Raw genomic sequence first — 19,374 nt, forward strand, 5'->3', positions numbered from 1 at the left:
TATACATTATGTATTAGAATAATGAAATTTTTGAGGTAAGATAATGTATATTATGTGTTAAAATAATGTACATTATATGTTGAGTTTATTACCGAAATGGTCCCTCGACTATTGCGAAATTACCAATTTGGTCCTCGACAATTTTTCGTGCCCAATTAAGTTTCTCGACTTTGAAAATTTTAACCAATTTGGTCCTCCATTGATTTTGCCGTTAAACATCCGTCAAATCGGGACCAAATTGGTAATTTTGCTATAGTCAAGGGACCATTTCAGTGAAAAATTAATTACCAATTTGGTCTCTTGACTATAGCAAAATTACCAATTTGGTCCCAATTTAACGGATGTTTAACGGCAAAATAAACAGAGGACCAAAATGGTTAAATTTTTCAAAGTCGAGGGATTTAATTAGGCACGAAAAATTGTTGAGGACCAAATTGGTAATTTCGCAATAGTCGAGGGACCATTTTGGTAATAAACTCTTATATGTTAGAATAATATACATTATAAGTTAAAATAATGAAACTTGAGGATAAGATAATATATATTATGTGTTAGAATAATTTACTTTATATGTTAAAATAATGTATATTATGAGTTATAAAAACGTATATTGCAGTGAATCGCGTAAAAAAATTACACGATACGATACCCGTTTTGAATTGTAGTTCACAGAATTGTATGGACCACATTCCACACAATAATTACTGGGAATCTTCAGACTAGAGCTAAACAAGCGGATCGCTCCCTCGGTGTCCACGTCGGACCAATCATTTCTACGTTTTCAGAAACTCGTGTGGCTCAAGGATAAACACTACACGCAGTACGCCAGGTGTCTGCCCTCTAACTTACGCCGCCGCTGCTAACCTGAGCTGCCTTTCCTCTTTCTCCCTTCCTCCTGACAACCAAACCGTTTCCCTCCATTTCAATCCATTCCTCCGTCTTTTGCTCTCCAAGTTTCGTGTCCATACACTGCGCGTAATCGAGATCTCAGAGGACCGTCAGATGTGCTCGGAGAGAGATGTGAAGCATGGCGTCGTCAGCCGCTCTGAAAGCCAATCTCTCTGCGTCGTCTCCTCTCCAACGCTCTCTGGTACCTCTCTCTCTCTCTCTCTCTCTCTCTCTCTCTCTCTCTCTCTCTCTCCATGTGTGTGTGTGTGTGTGTGTTTGTATCTACGGAGTATTCGTTTCTCCGTAACTGTACAGCAAACATTAGTGTGTGTTACTTGTAGCAATTTTGGTTTTTCCCTCGTAGATTGATGCTGGAACTGTTAATCTGTTAATAATCTTGTACTCTGTATTTTTTGGTATGGGATATTAGGATGAAATTATTAATTAACATTGGATTGATTCAAGGATTATTCAGTAAATGAATTGATTTTAGGATTTTAAGCAAGTAAAAGTAGGAAATCAGTTTGATGAGGAGTTAACCCTACCTCTTTCTTTTTTTTTTTTTTTTGCTAGACCACTGGATATTTTGAGTAAGATCTAATTATAGGAGACAACCAAGTTGGTTGGAGTTAACCCGATTTATATGTTTTTCTTTGATTTTTTTTCCTGCTTTTAGTCCCGCAACTATTATACATCTTCTGCATTAGACATGACTATCAAATTCCTGCCATATTTAAACTTTTAGTCCTCTGGTCAATCTTTTCTCCAATCTTGTTTGATTTTCATAACACTAACTCCAAAATGACTATATTATACTATTCACTCTACATGTTACTTAAATTCAAATAATGCATATAACTGTCACGTGGAATATTTCAGCTAAAGTTGGTAGAAAAATTAATATAAAGGACCAAATGCACAAGGAATTTGATAGTCATGCGCCTAACGTGGAAAAATTGATAGCTAAGGACCAAATGTGGAAGATGTACAATACGAATGGGACCAAAAGTGGAAAAAAAAAAAAAAAAAAAAAAAACAACTCCTTTTTGGTGTGGGGGGAGCACATAGAGAAATTTATTTTAATCATTATTACTTTTGTCCATATATAGTAATGGATGATGTGGATTTGTGATATGCTTGAAAAGCTACTAAATTAGCAGTAAGTGACTGCATTTGTCAAACAAGTTTGCCCAGTGATCAGAAGCTAACTGTAGTTTGGATTTTACTGCTATATGGAAGTTTTGGTTTTTCTTCATTTGGTGATGAGAAGTTTAAGCTGATATCTATGGTGCACCAGCAAATAAAGTCTTACAAGACCCTTTTCTTCCCATTCCAATGAAAATGATGGCTAACCCACTTTAAGCTTGTTAAAATGTGAGATAACAGTTTCTAATCCACATGATAAATCAAATAGACCTAAATCCTATCCATAATGTTAATGCACCAGCCAGTAAACTCTCAGAAGACCCTTTTCTCCCATACCAATGAGAATGATTACTAAACCCACTGTAAGCTTGTTATAATGTCAGATAATTGTTTCCAATCCACTGGATAAAATAAATAGGCTGAAATCCTGTTAATGGTGTTAAAGAGCACTGAGTGCTTCTTCTATTTACCTGTGAGCTTGTCAAACTAGCTTACTGTAATTCCAACGCTGGGAAAGACTATTGTGTCCCTTTACAGCCTCTTTTTCTAATTCAATTCTTTAGTTGAATCAGTAGAAGTGGTCACAAAAAGGAACATAATGGAGTTAATACCCAATTTACTCCTCGACTAAACGACTATAGTGTTTTTTTGCGATTTAGGCTTAAATGCTTTTTTGTGCTTAATTAGGTCCTCGACCTTGATAATTTTACCCAATTGAGTCCTTAGTTGTTAGAATCAAGGACTAAATCCAGAAAAATCACTATAGTCGATGACTAAATTGAGTAAAATCATTATAGATGATGACTAAATTGAGTAAAACCACTATAGTCGAAGACTAACTTGGGTAAAACTACTAAAGTTGAGGACTAAATTGGGTATTAATAGAGGTGAAATTACCAAGCTATCTTAACATAGGACTTAATTAGGTAAAACCATCAAAGGCAAGGACCTAATTAAGGACAAAAGACGTTTAGGACTAAATCGAGAATAGCCACCATAGTCGAGGACTAAATTGGGTATTAACTTGAACATAATGATAACAAGTTTAGTGGCCTAGCGGGAATGTGACCTGTGATACTGGCGAACTAAAACACTTGAATGCGTGATGGTATATTTGTTTATATATGCAAGGGATAAGTGAGGACTAAACACCTTAGAGTGGTGGAAGGCATTGTATTTTTAAACTTATAAGCTTATGGGAAACTATGCATCACATTTTATTTAGATGGTCTCTGTAAAACAAGGAAGAAATAATAAGGAAATCGACTTTAAGATGTGAAGGAAGAAGTATTGACTTATAAGCTTATGGGAAACTATGCATCACATTTTATTTAGACTTATAAGCTTATGGGAAACTATGCATCACATTTTATTTAGATGGTCTCTGTAAAAGGAAACTATGCATCACATTTTATTTAGATGGTCTCTGTAAAACAAGGAAGAAATAATAAGGAAATCGACTTTAAGATGTGAAGGAAGAAGTATTGACATTTACGCTATATTACAGGAAATATTCTGTGAGATTCTCCATGCACCATGCTAGTTTAGTAGCTATTTTTATTGGAGTAAAAAGAATACAACCTTGAACATCTTATGTATTCCAGCATTCTTCCATACTTCCTAGGTTGAATTTCCTTTCATGTATATACTAGATATTATTTCTAGTTGTAGAAAAGACAATGAAAATCTAAACAAATTTAGTTCATACCCCTTTAAGCTTTTGTCATATGTTGACTGTGCTCCCTATTTCCACGCAGATATGTAATATCAGGCCCAAATTCAAGCATAAGAGATTAGTTTCTATTGCAGTAAATAAAAGAAAAAGCCCATTCTCATTGACTGTGAGGTCTGTCTTGGACAGCAAGAAGTCAATCATTAATGGTAATGGGGCCACTGAGTCTGCAGGGATTCTTTTGCAAAGGTTGTTTGACCAGAAACAGAAACTAGAAGAACAGATAGGCAGAGATCCAATTCTACCTCAGGTTGCTGAATTTGGGCAGAACCTTGGCAAGCTTGAGTCTGATTTGCAGGCTGCTCTGGTATTCTTGAAGAAGAAGGAAGAGGATCTACAAGATGCCGAGAGAAAAGTGCTGCTGGAGTACAACGAATTAAGTCGTGCAAGAGTGGAGTTAGAAAACCGAGAGGTAGAAATTGCTGCGGCTAGTTCTAAGCAGGAAAAACTGGAAGATGAACTACGGCTGGCTAATCTTTCTCTAGCCTCTAGAGCTATGGAAATCGAGGATCTAAAGTTTCGTCTCAAGGATAGAGATCATGAGATTGCTGCTGCCCAGATGGCTTTATCGTTGAAAGAGGGTGAACTAAACAAAATGAAGAATGATTTGATAAAGAAGAGCGAGGAAGCTGCCAACGCTGAATCAGAACTTAGGTCCAAGTCTCAGCTTCTTGATGAAGCAAATGGCATCGTCAACAAACAAAAGGCTGAAATTCAAGATCTCCAGAAGATAATTCAAGAGAAAGAGAAAGAGTTAGAAGTTTCTTTGATGATGCAGAAAACTAAAGAGGATAAGCTTAAAGTTGCTGAGGCCAATTTGGAAAAACAGACCATAAAATGGCTTGTAGCACAGGAAGAGTTGAAGAAATTAGCAGAGGCAACATCAAAGCATAGTGGTGAAGGACATGAAACATTTGAGGATTTTAAAAGAGTGAGATTATTTCTTGCTGATGTTAGGTCTGAGTTGCTATCATCACGGCAAGCCCTGGCTTCTTCAAGGCAGAAAATGAAAGATCAGGAAAGACTATTAGAAGAGCAGCTGAAAGAACTTGATGAACAAAGAAGAAGTGTCATGTCTTACATGTCAAACTTGAAAGATGTTCAAATTGAGGTAGACAGTGAGAAGCTGAAGCTTAGGCTGGCCGAGGCTCAAAAAAAAGAACTTGAAAGGGATTTATCCCTGGAAAAAGAGCTTGTTCAAGAGTTGCAGAATGAATTGAATAAAGAGAGATCATCTCTACAAGAAGCAATTGAGGAGATGTCATCTATGCAGCGGGAGCTAGACCTAAAGAAGAAACAATTTGTGGAAGTTCAGAATCTTCTTCAGTTTAAAGAGTCAGAATTAGTAGAAGCGAGATTAGAGATTCAGCACTTTAAGTCTGAGCAAGCCTCTCTTCAGCTTATGTTGGAAGAAAAAGATTCAGAACTATTAAACACGAGAAAAATGTTTGATGAGCTAAAACGGGAGATCACTGAACTAAGGATGCTTTTGAAAAGTAAAGAAGACAAACTAATACAGGCAACAACTGTGCTAAAGGAGAGAGACGAAGAAGTCCAGACAATGCACCATGAATTAACGGACACTAAACTAAAATTTTCAGAAGCCGAAACCGTTGTTGAGCGCATCTTGGAGCTGACAAACAAACTGGTTATTTCCAGTAAGGACGATCAATGTGATTTGTTGACTAAAGTCAGTGACATTGATCGGAGCCACTTGCCCCAGCTACTAGAGAAACCTGCAAATAGTTTTAAGTGGCAGAAAAGGCATCTCGAAAATGAGCTTGAGCTTACCAGGGAAAACCTCAGGACTAAAGATATGGAAGTTCTTGCAGCACAAAGATCTCTTAAACTCAAGGAGGAGGAGCTCAAATTGGCTCTAGAAAAATTGGATACTCGAGAGAAGGAACTAAGAAGAATGAAGGACGAAATGACAAAGGACAGTGATGAACTGAAGCAGCTTTACGCTTTGGTGCAGGAAAAAGTCGGTGAAAGCAGCCTAGGAGACCTTGCAGTTGAAAAACTTCAGCTAGAAGCAGCTCAACTCGAAGTTGAAGCTGCAACTAGCGCGCTGCAGATGCTCTCAGAAATGAGTCGGGATCTCCTGAGTAAAGCCTGCTCGAGTCTTGAGGCCGACTATGCTGGTAACGGTTCACTGCACCATACCTCTGAATCTAATCCGATTTTAATCGACAACAGCGAGTGTCTTGCTGAAGTTCATGCAGAAGTTGCTCAGCTTTCAGCATTGACAGAGCAGCTTGTACGAGAGGCAGGTATTGTAGGTAAAGTGTACTAATAATAGAGGCAATAGCATCCTGGTTACTTCTTTGTGTATATATCTATGGTTAGCACATATGCGTGGAGTTTTTCTTTTGTAGTTTTTGAATGCAGTCTTGTTTGCTATTATGCCACTTGACATACTTTATTTTGTTCCTAGTTTGAGGTGCCTGAATAATCTTACAATAAATAATGTTCAACTTTTCACATTTATTCTCAGTTTTCTGTTTTCCAATATTAAACAAAAAAAAACCCTATAAAATGTTTATCAATTTTAGTCTCCGGTCAAATTGACGGTCAAATTTCGTCGGAAAAATTTAACTAGCCAATTAATGCTTAATTTGAAAAGCAAATTCGTCTTTTTAATTTTGTCTGTATTAACCAAAGCCAGACCCGGTTATGTGAAATTTGGCCGCCAATTTGACCGCAGTGTCCAAAATTGATAAAAATTGAATAGTCAAGGTATTCAATTAACACTTTTGAAAGTCGTGGATTGTAATTAACAAGACTCTTATAGTCAGTGGATCAAAAAGACAATTTACTCTTATTATAATTTAGTTCCTTTCACATGCTCTGTTGGAGCGCGGTGTGGGACCTTTATGGTTAGGATTCAACATTTTGGGAGATTTAGAGCATTACCAATAGAAGTTTTTTTAAGATTTTCGTGTGATTTTTGAGAAAGTAAGCTTATGTAGAGGAGGGAGAGTGAGGAAAAAAAAAAAAACTCCTTGTAAAATATGGATTTTTATAAGACTTGTGAAACCTACCAAAATCTCTGAAGTTCGCGCCCTGATCGCGTGCAACAAAACCCAATGCCCAGCTAAGCGCGTTAAAGAGGATTTTCATTTTTTTTATTTAGTTTTCAACTTTGTTTTTTTTCCCTCTCTACTTTTTTCTTCCCTCTCATCTTCTCTTTCCTAATCACATCTACAAAAACTTTTCGAAAACTACAATTGTTGAAGATGTTAATTTGTTAAAATGGGTAGTCCATGTGGTTAGCAATAGAAAGTTGAAGGGGTCCAAGTGCAATTGTCATTTTCCTTTTATACTTTTTCGAGATGTGGGTTTTGCTTGACAGCCCAGAAGCATAGAAGATCGGGCACTGGTGAGTCAACTCGGGCCCAAATCCAGCTTTCTTTCACTCACAGAAACACAGCATGTTGATCGCCAATCATACTACCCATCTCTTTTACACCTCCTTTTTCCCTGTCAAATTCAAACTGCTCTATACTTATTAAATTCCGCCAAACAATCAAACCCTACCTCTATATATCATGTGTATCTACATCTAATCATATATTTTGAGAGGGAATATGGCGATACTGTATGCGTTGGTGGCTCGGGGATCGGTGGTGCTGGCGGAGTACAGCGCCACGCCGACCAACGCCAGCGCCATCGCCAGGCAGATACTGGAGAAGACGCATGGGGACAGCGACAGCAACGTTTCCTACTCTCAGGATCGCTATATTTTCCACGTCAAACGCACCGATGGCCTCACCGTCCTCTGTATGGCCGACGACGTCGCCGGAAGTAAGTCAAACCTAAAAACTGCTATTTTCTTTGCTTTCTGATTTGGTTTTGAAATTGATCGCAGTTCTTTTTTACTTAGTTTTGGATTTTTCTTAACTTAATTTCTGTTGACGAGTTGGGAGAAGTCTGATTTGAGTTCCACTGTGATTTTGTAGTTTTAAGTCAGATATTTGGTTTCTGTATTCGTGTATATGAATTTTGATTAGCTACAAAAAAAACAATATACGGAGTAATGCTTTAAGGATCAAAGGATCGATTTAATTCCTTGTCATATTACACATGAAGAATGACCATTGAATGTACTCAATGTTTAGATCCAACACCGAATGTTCACATTTTGCAGTTTTGCACCATAGTTGGACTCCAAAGCATAGTGTGCGGATAGGATGCCTTTTCTGTCTTCCTTCAATATTCATTTTTATTCAACTTCATGTAGGTTTTAGGGTGCCAACATGCAATTACTCTGAAATGAACATAGAGTTCAATTGAAATGTACATAAAGTTCATATGAAATGAACTTCCAAAGTTCCAATTCATTTGCGAATGAACATGAAGCTTGAAAATAGAATCTAAATTTCAACTGAAAAGAACCTTCCTTACAATAGAAATGAACATGGAGTTTAATCAATTGAACATTATGCACTTGAACATAATTACATGAGCATGTGCGCAGTGCTCTCAAATGTCATCATTCATTTCTTAGCCTGGAAGCTTCATGCATTTTGCTCTTGGGAGCTCAGTATCTTACAGTTGAAACATGGTTGGTTTGAATCTCTTAACTGTAGTGAGTTAATTGGTATTTTTTGTTCCTTTTAGGGCTGCAGGGAGGAATATGGGACATGAAATATAGTAATGGAATTGTTAGGTTTGGGGGTGATCTAAAGTAGAGCATGTCACTTTGTCTATTCTTCTGAATGATATTTGCATTGGTGGTTTTCTTTGGTTAGAGTTGGATCAAAAGCTTGAATTGCTAAATACAGTACTAGTATATTTTAATAAACCAAATTGGAATATAAGCAAGATTTAAAACCCTTCTGATTTCTAAAACTGAAAGTACCATAGGTTCTTATTCAGTCATTAAGTTAAAGTGGAGTACATTATTGGTTGCATGCCAGATTACATATAAATGGGAATACTTCTGGTTAGATTTAACTAAAAAATAAATTATGAGAACCCAATTTTTATTCATTCTACCTTTTTATTGAATGAATAAATTCTGGATTTACCTCACAATTAGTCCAAATCTTTCCAAATTAACTCTTTATTGAACTATTATTTTGAGTTGGACTATTTCCTACTAGATCCAGATGAGTGAGGAATGCCTATATCGTTATTTATCTGTGGAAGTCATTGCTTTTCATTGTTTGGAGGCCCTTAAGTGGTTCACCTTCCATCTCACTGTTGCATTATTGCTATTACTGTGTTTCTGTCTTCAATTCAATCATCATGTTCTACATCTGTCTTAAGGTATGTGGACATTATAGAATAGTCATTGCATACATATATTTAATTTGTCCTATTTTCTTGCAGGAAGAATTCCCTTTGCTTTCCTTGAGGACATTCATCAAAGATTTGTGAGGACATATGGCAGAGCTGTACTTTCAGCACAAGCATATGCTATGAATGATGAATTCTCCAGAGTCCTCAGCCAACAAATGGAATATTACTCGAATGATCCAAATGCAGACAGAATAAACAGGCTAAAAGGTGAAATGAGTCAGGTAAGTTCTGAAATGTTTCATTGAACTATCAGCTCAAAACCTTTCTTGCTTTCTAATTTGCTAACAGTATTTTTTAAAACATTTTTGTTTATGCATCTTCTTTCTTTCTGATTTGTAAATTTCTACCTAGTGGTTAAGTGTAATTTAAGATGATTAAATCCCTCATTATATTCACTATATGTGAAATAAATAAGTTGCTTAATTTATACTCTACATAATCTCCAAATCTACAAGTTTGTCTGACCAATCCAGTTTGCTTCCCTTGGCCATGTAATAGGTGCGTAATGTCATGATAGAGAATATTGACAAAGTTTTAGACAGAGGAGATCGTTTGGAGTTGCTTGTTGATAAAACTGCCACTATGCAAGGGAACACCCTTCGCTTCAGGAAGCAGGCCCGACGATTTAGAAGCACTGTATGGTGGAGAAATGTGAAGCTCATGTATGCTACTTAATACTCTTCTCCAGCCCCCCACCCCCATATGCACACACACACACACACACACACAAAGACACACACATTCTAAATTTAAGCATTTTACTTGTTCTAGTTGATTTGCAGTTATTATGATAAGGATTGCTTCACTCGTTTTTCTCTGCATTGAACCTTGAATATGCTGGTTGATGTTTTGCAGAATTGCGCTGATAGTCCTTCTCCTGGTGATAGTTTATGCCGTTTTGGCCTTCGTCTGTCACGGAATCACACTCCCATCTTGTCTGAAGTGAGAATCAGCATCTAGTGTACACAACAGCTATTCCTGGCTCTATTGATTGTTTTGCTTGCATATGTGCAAATTTTTATTTTATTTTATCAATTTCTGCTGAACTTCTTGTGTTCAGAAGAAAGGAGTTAATGATTCTTGTTATTGCAAGGTGTCCATGGGTGGGGGACTGGGGGTGTGAAGAAAGAAAAGTATTTTGTGCATGTATTTCAGGTTTCAAAAAAATCTGTAGTAACTGAAAATGCTATACAGGCAATGTGTTATTAATCGTCTGGCTTGATCACTCGACAAGTTGAGTTTGTTATTCCACGACAGTTGAATTGCCAAGTTCTTGAACACTTTGTTGATCTTACTTATAAGGGTTTAATTGTAGATGATTGTATTCATTTGAATGTTTGATGCATGAATTTGAGGGTATATTAGTATCATAACATATTGTTGGTACAAGATTTGGTAGAAAAGAATTTGATATAAATAGCGTTGGCCTTTCTAAAGGAGTTAATTTCAAGAATAGTTCATTCAGGAATAATTGTAGATGATTGTATTCATTGGATCATAAATGGTCTCATAACTATTGACATTTATCAATTTTTATTATTGATTTTCAATTTAAACATAAATTTTCTTTTTGACTATTGGTTTTGTTTCAAATTTAGTCCAATTAAATTTTCATTTAGTAAACAGTATCAATCTTTATTATTATTTTTAATTTAAACATAAATTTTCTCTTTGACTATTGGTTTTGTTTCAAATTTAGTCCAATTAAATATTCATTTAGTAAACAGTACATTTAAAGGTAATAATATAAAATTGACTTATTGTTGAGATTAATACATTTGATTCATCATTAGTGAGAAATTAAAATTTTACACTATTATCCTTAAATTTAATGTTTATTAAATTGATATTTAATTGAATAATCAAATTTGAAACAAAATCAATAGTTAAAAGACGTATTTATGATCAAATTGAATTTCTATAATGAAAATAAAAATTGATAAAGGTCAAAAGTTACGGTGAAACATTTATGATTCAATTAAAAGTTAAAGATAAAAATTGGTAAATGTAAATAGTGAAGAGATCATTCCTAAAATTAACTCTTTTCAAAATTAAGAAATTCAAAGCTCCCAAATAAGGTTTTGCAGTTTAAACTACTAATCCAGTTAACATTCTAAATCCCAATCAGCCTATGCTGCACATCAAAACATATATATACACATTATATACAAAGTTGTCACCTTTTTAGTGTTAGAATACATCAGTTGTGATAGTCAGACCAAATTGTCTTGTACAACCGAAAACTTGTTCAATAAAGTTTCCAGTTCCTGCAAAACAGCCTGGTAATGTTCTTGTGATTGTGCCCCTTCTTCAACAACTTGAAGGGCACGTCCATAAAGGCTAGTACACAATTTTGCAGGGTCATCCAGATCAATATCACTCAAACCGAAATCACCCGGAAACTTACGCTTAAAATCTCGATGCCAACGTGGTAGGATATACTGCGACGGGACTTCTTCCACGCCATTGTAATTGAGGACATTCAACGCGTGCCTGCACAAGTAACCTTTGAAATTGAACAAACTGCATATGCAACGCACTTCCATCCGCGTTGTCTCATAAAGAACCTCGTACTGCCTCACCTCCTTCACGCCTCCTTCAACTTCGACTCGTTCTTTCACAACAAATGTCATTATTGGCCCGTTAACGCTCACTTGCCTCGTGTGGAAGCAAGAGAACATTCCTTCGACTTCGGTTTGGAAATTCTTGAATACGTCCTTTGTGTACACCTTCGAGAGCTGCAATTCGAAATTGCACTTCGTCTTCAATTCGAAGACTGAGTTTCGGGACTCGTGATCTGCCATTGCTTCTTGTAGATGCTTTCTCTGCAACGCAAGATCATACCTGTCGACGAATTCCTTAAATGTGGTGTGTTTATGCACATAACCATCGAAAAACGCACCAAGGCTCTCGTTTTCTTTGATGGGGATCATTCCAACAGAAAAAACATCTTTCAAGTAGACTGGGACCCATTTATGCCGATCCTCGTACAACAACTGAAGCCACTTATTGTCATTGAGCCCATGCTGGACAATCATTTCTCTCCAGTAACTCTCAAACTCAACTATTTTCAAGGAACTATAAACTGCTTTATTTAGTTGCCTTTTAATCAACTCATATCCTTTCAATCCTCCCAGTTTCTCGGGAACACGCCGCACGATATAGGACAGACAGTAACAATGGCGAGCTTGAGGGAAAACCTCAGAAACTGCTGTCTGCAAGGGTTTGGACTGATCGGTAATGATAACCTGTGGATGCCTCCCTAGCATAGATGTGAGCCATGACTTGAACATCCAAACAAAGTGCTCTACTGATTCATGTCCAAGGAAACCGCATCCTAGTAAGACAGACTGTCCGTGATGATTCACTCCCATGAAAGAAATGAGCGGGATCTCATATTTGTTTGTCAGGCTTGTCGTATCAATCGCAATTATGTCAGAGAAGTAGTTATAAGCAGCTCTGGACCTAGCATCGGCCCAGAACACATTTCTAAGGTGTCCTTCGTCGTCAAGATCCATCAAATAAAAGAAGTTTGGATTTGTCAACTTCATGCGACAGAAATAGTTATACACTGCATGGGAATCCCCGTCTTTAAGCTCCAAATGCTTCGACAGATTAACAGGGTTTCCGGAATCTCTTTCATTCACTTCTGGATAACTGTCACCCGGATCATCAACAACATCTGTACGGTATAACTTAATAGTATGTACTTCTGTAACAGGCTCCGACTGACTTATTTGCTTTGCTGCAAGAATCATTTTCTTATGTGACTTGTAAAAACGCTTTATTTCTGGGTTCACTGGGTGATTGTGTTGAAGTTCAACTTCAACAATTCTCCACCTTTTGGAGTCCACAAGTTTAATGACTACCATTGCAGGACAGCCGGTCCTGGTTTCAGGTCGAGGATGATTTGCCTCGCTTTTTTTCTTGAAACCAGCATTGCTACAGCTAAGTTTTGCTCTATACCGCTCTTTCCTTTTTGATCTGAACCATGAGTTACTCACTCTTATGCCAAAGCCTTGTTCCTTAGCGTAAACGTTATAGAAATCATAAGCTTCATCAAATGACACGAATTCCAAACCCACCGTGGGTAGTGCTGGCTTCTGTGTTTCATGAATTTCATTTTCGTGTTCCACTAAGGTGCACTCTCCTTCATCTTCATATTCATCACCATCCTCGAATACTGGTTCACTGTTTAGAGAAACTGCCTCCATCTGAAATACAAATTGAAACCAGATGGAAATGTTATTGGCTAGAAATAGAATAAGAATTGCAAAAGTTACATAAGATTAAGTTTGATCCTAAGGGTGTGTTTGGAAACTCAGAAAATTCCAGTGTTAGGGAAGGAGGAAAATACTAAAGTCAATGGAAAATGGAATCCGGTCAATGGAAAATAGAGTCATTTTTAAGGAAAACGACTTCCCCTTTTTTTGGGGGGAAGTCATTTTCCACCACTTCTTCTTCGCATAGAGCTTCTTCACTTCTTCGCAATATTCACCAACGGTTCAACACCAATTCACCACCACCGGAAACCAAAAGTTCGGTTTCCGACTTGGAAATCCAGAATCTGGTTTTCCAAAGCAGAAATTTCCGACTTGGAAAACCAGATTCTGGTTCCAAAGCCGGAAACCAGATTGGTTTCCGGCGATTGGTTTCCTTGCCGGAAACCAAACCAGTGCTCTGGTCTGGTTTCCGGCTTGGGAACCTTCTTTTTTTTTTTTTTTAAACAAATTTATTGTTTAGGTTTATACTTGAAATCATATTTATGTTAAAGATTTGAAGATTATATTGTCTTAGACAAGTTCTCTTTTCGCATTATAATAATTAAAATGATAAAGTATATAGTTTTGCTCATTTTCCTGTTCATTTTCTGGAAAGAAAATGAACCAAACACACAAAGACAATTTTCTGTTGTGCAGCCAAACACCGGAAAGGAAAATGTATTTTCCAGAAGTCATTTTCCTGCTTTCCAAACACACCCTAAATGAATTTGTAACAAAAGAGGGGTGAAAAAAGGACAAGTTGGTTGCTTCTCAGTAACTAAACAAAAATGGAAGGTAAAAACTTAGCATCTGGAAATTAAAGGAAAACAGTAAGCATGAAAGAAATGGAAGAAAGAGGTCAAATTTGAGGAACGGGAAATGGAAACGAGCTTACTTAAATGACAAAGATTGCTTCCTTATTCCTGATAACTGTAATAGCAATGAAATACAATGCCTTCAAATTCGCAGCAACTAATAGTGAATCTCGGTCAAATTGAAAGCCATCTTTAACCTGTGAGACCCTGGATCACCACGGGCACTTCAAGGGACCAGCATACTTTCTTGTGTGAATGTGGCTGCCCACCTACATAATATGTACCAGTCTCAAGTTTTAGTTTACATCAATAAACAAGTTATTTCCACACATCCTCATGCATTTACAACCTGATGCCAAAATGAAAGGTAAGAAATAATGCCCTTTGCATCCATGACAACACATGATGAAAAACCTTGCAAACTAGGTTCAACCTTTTTATCGATGAGCAAATCATATGGAATATCTGGATCTTTACTGAATACTAACAATGGATATGTGCAATTTTATTTTTTTCCGCTTTTTTTCAAAGGAGAAATAAACAATCAGCAGAATTGAAATTCTTCTTAAAAGTTATGCAGACAAAAATATAAGCTGGTAAACTTCATGAGCAATTTTCTAAAATGAGTACAAGACAGCATCTCTTCTCGGCAGGTGCATCTAATGAAAGTAGGTTTAAGTGAAAAGAAGGTTAGGAACCAATGAATTGAAAGATAAATCAAAGGTCAGTTAGTTGTCATTCTTTAGAAATGAATTCAATTGGCTTTAGAGTCTAGATGTGTGTATAATAAGATTGATCATTGATGTTAATAGCTTTACAGGAACTTCCTCTTTTTAGAATTAACTAACTAGCAGTGTGATGAGAAAACTTCAAACTTGACCCAAGAAAAAAGAAAAAGAGCCAAAGGTAAACGATTAGGCATACAGGAACTTCCTTTTTTTGTATTAGCGCACTCAATAGTTTGATGAACTAAATTTCACACCCACTAAGACTAGCCCTATAACACATGCAGAGATGCCGCACACCAAAAGAAAACTCAAACAAGGTTACATCCAGACACTTAAGGCAACACTCTAGTAGTATATTGTTAATATAGTGATAGTCAAAGAGGGAATAACAAAAACTATATGCCTAATATTCAGGGTAGTGGGGTACAACTCACAAGTTTCAAAATATTAGTATTGTCGATTAAGTTACAATTATAAACCTCTCTTAAAATGAGTGGCACACATATTCACAAGAGTAGAGCCAAAAATGTAGTTGGGTTTGTAGATCAAATATATGCCACATGCACCTCACCAAACAAGAATATAAAACCCACTAATAAATTACACCTTTAGTCAATTTTTAAAACCAACAAAGGTTAGAAGCCTAAGCTATGGCATATCAAGCTCAAATGAATGTGTGCCTGCGATATGTTCTTTATTATTAGAATTGATTTATTTCTGGCTTTGTTCTTTTGGTTTTAGGTAATTCATTTCCTTATTCTAGATTAGTTTAGTTAGTTTCTATATTAGCTTATTAGTCTCAATAAGTTTCCTTTGTAAACTTTAGGAAAGTGTAACTCTCTTCTATATAAAGAGAGGTTTGTATTGCTAATTAATCAAGCCAGAAGTTATAAGAAACAAGGAGAAGGAAACTCCATAAAATCCTCTTTTATCTCTCCTCTGTTTTTCTGATTCCAGCGCTTCTCAAACCATAGGCAAACCAGTACCGACTTCCACATCTTTCCCTCGCCCCTTGATACGTGCCTTTGCCCGGGAACATAACATTTTGGTTCCGTTGCCGGACGTCAACATGGGCGATATGAAAAAGCTCCATGAAGAGATGTGAGACATCCACGCCACCGTACAGAAACTTGAAGACTTACCTGCTTCCTTTCATACTCTGAACGAAACCATCGCACAACTCACAGCAGCCGTGAACGCCTTGGTCGCGAACACCCCCTCCACTCCAACCTCCACTGCTGTTACGCACTCTGATGCTAACCAAGCCACTCCCGAAACTGCCGTCCTAACACCAAAATGTTATGTTCCCGGGCAAAGGCACGTGTCAAAGGGCGAGGGAAAGATGTGGAAGTCGGTACTGGTTTGCCTATGGTTTGAGAAGCGCTGGAATCAGAAAAACAGAAGAGAGATAAAAGAGGATTTTATGGAGTTTCCTTCTCCTTGTTTCTTATAACTTCTGGCTTGATTAATTAGCAATGCAAACCTCTCTTTATATAGAAGAGAGTTACACTTTCCTAAAGTTTACAAAGGAAACTTATTGAGACTAATAAGCTAATACAGAAACTAACTAAACTAATCTAGAATAAGGAAACGAATTACCTAAAACCAAAAGAACAAAGCCAGAAATAAATCAATTCTAGTAATAAAGAACATATCAGCCTGGTACAGTCGGAAGCATAAAAAAGTTAAAAAGGAAAAAAAAAATGAAATCCCTTAAAAGTGTGTTCACGAGCACATGAAAGCACAGATATAATGTTTGCTTGATGGAAGAAATGAGAGGAAAAATTAGGCCTTCAAGCAGAAAAGAAGACAGCTGGTGGTGTGGATCACACATCAAGAGGTGACATTTAGGCAAGAGGGCCTGCTAACAATAAGAAGGATTTGATCTAGTTATCAAACACCTCCTTTGCTAAATTATTTTAATACTTCCCCAATCCCATTATTTTTGTCACATCTATTTGAAATGTCCCATTAGCTTCCTCACCCTAGAAAGTCACAAATTTTGTACTTGAATTTTACTATTCAACTCTTCTATCATTGAGAAGTGATCAACACAATTTGCCCACTTTAAACAATTTAAAAGACATTTTAATCATATCATTTACTGATTTACTGTCCATAAAAAAATAGATTTCCCTAAAACTTTGGGCAAAAAGGCAAGGTGACAAATTTTGGGACAGATTGGATAATCCACAAAACAAACGATCTTTAACCTGATGAAAGAAGAATATCCTGGAATCAAAGTGATCTTTAACATGATCAGAGAAGAGTATCATGGCAGCAATAGCAATAAATAGTGATAATCTTCAAAGTCATTACAATCATGTCCTTGATGAAAAGAAATCAACATATTTTGATTTTTTTTTATCAAATATCAACAATAGCTGAGCACAAGAAATGGAAACTGTGTGGCTCCTATTAGCCTGTAATAGCAGTATAGCACCCTCTGATACTCTAAAAACCTTAAACACTTAAGAAAGTATCAGTTTCAACTCAGGAAGTGAATTGGTAAAACACAAATGTCAACTTATGATGTGTCTACTACATTCATTCACCATGCAGACAAAACCATCAAGGTCGCGGAAAATACATATAGCACTTATTATAAGCGAATCTATATATGCTCAGGTGATGTTTGGATCGACCCATTAGGGAACATTCATTCCAAATTTGGGGGAAAAATCACCAAACTCCTAAGTCTATGGCCTTTGTTTTCTCCCAAGCCTCTTGGTCCACACCCCCTACGATTACCTCAACCACTTCATTCCCTATCATTTTCCATGGTTGAAGACCCTACTAACTTTGTGCTCAAGAGCCATTCTAACTTTTTGCAGAACCCTTGGTGCTTTCAATATCATCCCCTATTTAGAAGTAGTCATGCTTGGTATTTTTGGAAAACTTTTCTTGTCCAATGTGGGAAAACATACTAAACCAAAACCATTTACATAGCAAACAATCATATGAAAGAAAAGACCAAGTCTCACATCAACCAAATGGTCCAAATGGAGATCAAGATTTAATAGCTAGCCCTTCAAGTCAACTGCATTATGTAAATAGTCTGCACTTCCCAGAAGCAGTAGCAGACATTGGTCATCCAGTAAGAAGTTCACCTATCAAAACTTGGAACAGTAACCTTCGAAATATTTCATTTGTAGTTTGATTCTCTCTGATTATTTTGAGATATATTCACATATATGTGCGTGCATGAATGTATGAATATATGAATGTGTATACTATTTGAGGTAAAAATAATACCTTCGGTAGAATTTCGCCAAAAATTTAACCTTGATCCCACGTTGGATGGTTCTAAGCATGATTATCATCAATTGACATTCAAGTAAACTATTTTCAATCAGAATTTTACCAAAAACCTTGAGAATTTTCCTCAAAATGAAGAGGGGAGGGTAGAATAAGGACAGACGGTGGCAAAAACAGTGGAATGGTTGGAAACGCTGATGTGTACGGCGGCGAGAGCTACCTGCCCCGACCTGGGGTTTAAGGGCAGGAGATTGGGGGCAGCTTAATTGCATTTTTTCGTCCTTTCGCAATTCGTAAGTCGCATTTCAACCCCAAAGGCTTTTGAAAATTGGAATAGTGATGAAATAAGTTTTGAAATTATGTAAGGAAGTGCAATTAGGTTCTTAAATCTCTTGCAAATGGAGTGCTATGTGACAACCCACTAGATTTGTGACTTCCAGTTAAAAGTTGATAGTTTATGTATTGAGTTTTTGAACCATCTATCATGATTTGTATTGTGATGGGATATATTATAACAATGTCAAATTTTAAAGTGATTCATTGGTGATCATGGAGAAAGTTAGGCATGGAGGCAATAGAAGACCCATTTTTACATTTCATTAATGGCATTAGAGAGCCATTGAACAAGGATGGGAGCCTGGGAGTAGGGATGGCAATGTGCCCCGTCCCCGACGGGAATCTCTGTCCCGGTCTCTAACGGGGACAGGGATGGGGAAAAATTTCGGAGATCGGGGACGGGGAATACATACAATTCCCCGTCGGGAACGGGGACCCTCCCCGCCCCGCCCCTGAATCATTAATATAATAAAAAAATTTTAAAAAAATATTATATTTATTCCACTGAAATGCCTATTGGAATATTATATATATATATATATATATATATATATATATATATATATATATATATATATATATATATATATATTCTTTAAAATAAGACTTGAGTTTTTATTTTTTAAAATTAAAAATTACACTAATTTAAAATTTTAACTAAAAATTGATCGGGGACGGGGATTCTCCATCCCCGCCTAATTCCCCGCGGGGATGGGGATGGGGACTACTTTCAAATCCCCGCCGGGGATGGGGACGGGGACAGGGACGGGGTCGGAGTTTTGGGGACGGGGACGGGGAGTATACTCCCCGTTGCCATCCCTACTTGGGAGGTGTTGCATTTTTCACAGTTATTGACTAGAATGGACAAAATTTAAGAGGAGTATATAAAAATAGACATTTTTTTA

The 19,374-nt window shown here is 36.8% G+C and overlaps 2 protein-coding genes across 2 annotated transcripts; one reads left to right on the forward strand and one right to left on the reverse strand.

Annotated features, from left to right (window-relative positions):
• The first annotated feature begins 840 nt into the window (after positions 1-840).
• Positions 841-10,398, forward strand: LOC116023526 (trichohyalin). The gene is made up of 7 exons (XM_031264527.1): positions 841-1,090; positions 3,792-6,050; positions 7,119-7,145; positions 7,336-7,570; positions 9,101-9,291; positions 9,569-9,732; positions 9,926-10,398. The coding sequence occupies exons 1-7, from the start codon at positions 1,028-1,030 to the stop codon at positions 10,014-10,016; spliced, it is 3,030 nt and encodes a 1,009-aa protein (XP_031120387.1). The 5' UTR covers positions 841-1,027; the 3' UTR covers positions 10,017-10,398.
• Positions 10,399-11,096: 698 nt separating this feature from the next.
• LOC116022455 (protein FAR1-RELATED SEQUENCE 6-like) lies at positions 11,097-18,425 on the reverse strand. The gene is made up of 3 exons (XM_031263180.1): positions 18,131-18,425; positions 14,228-14,416; positions 11,097-13,284 (listed from the first exon to the last, which is right to left on the reverse strand). The coding sequence occupies exon 3, from the start codon at positions 13,282-13,284 to the stop codon at positions 11,284-11,286; it is 2,001 nt and encodes a 666-aa protein (XP_031119040.1). The 5' UTR covers positions 14,228-14,416; positions 18,131-18,425; the 3' UTR covers positions 11,097-11,283.
• Between the last annotated feature and the right edge of the window lie 949 nt (positions 18,426-19,374).

Source organism: Ipomoea triloba, chromosome 6 (genome assembly GCF_003576645.1).
Source record: "Ipomoea triloba cultivar NCNSP0323 chromosome 6, ASM357664v1".
Taxonomy (NCBI): Eukaryota; Viridiplantae; Streptophyta; class Magnoliopsida; order Solanales; family Convolvulaceae; genus Ipomoea; species Ipomoea triloba.

Bases quoted from the DNA above. Each gene is read 5' to 3' on its own strand.
- LOC116022455 (XM_031263180.1), bottom strand. From the start codon at position 13,284: ATGGAGGCAGTTTCTCTAAACAGTGAACCAGTATTCGAGGATGGTGAT.
- LOC116023526 (XM_031264527.1), top strand. From the start codon at position 1,028: ATGGCGTCGTCAGCCGCTCTGAAAGCCAATCTCTCTGCGTCGTCTCCT. The intron at 1,091-3,791 runs GTACCTCTCTCT...ATTTCCACGCAG, and splicing joins CTCCTCTCCAACGCTCTCTG to ATATGTAATATCAGGCCCAA. The intron at 7,146-7,335 runs GTGAGTCAACTC...TACATCTAATCA, and splicing joins GCATAGAAGATCGGGCACTG to TATATTTTGAGAGGGAATAT.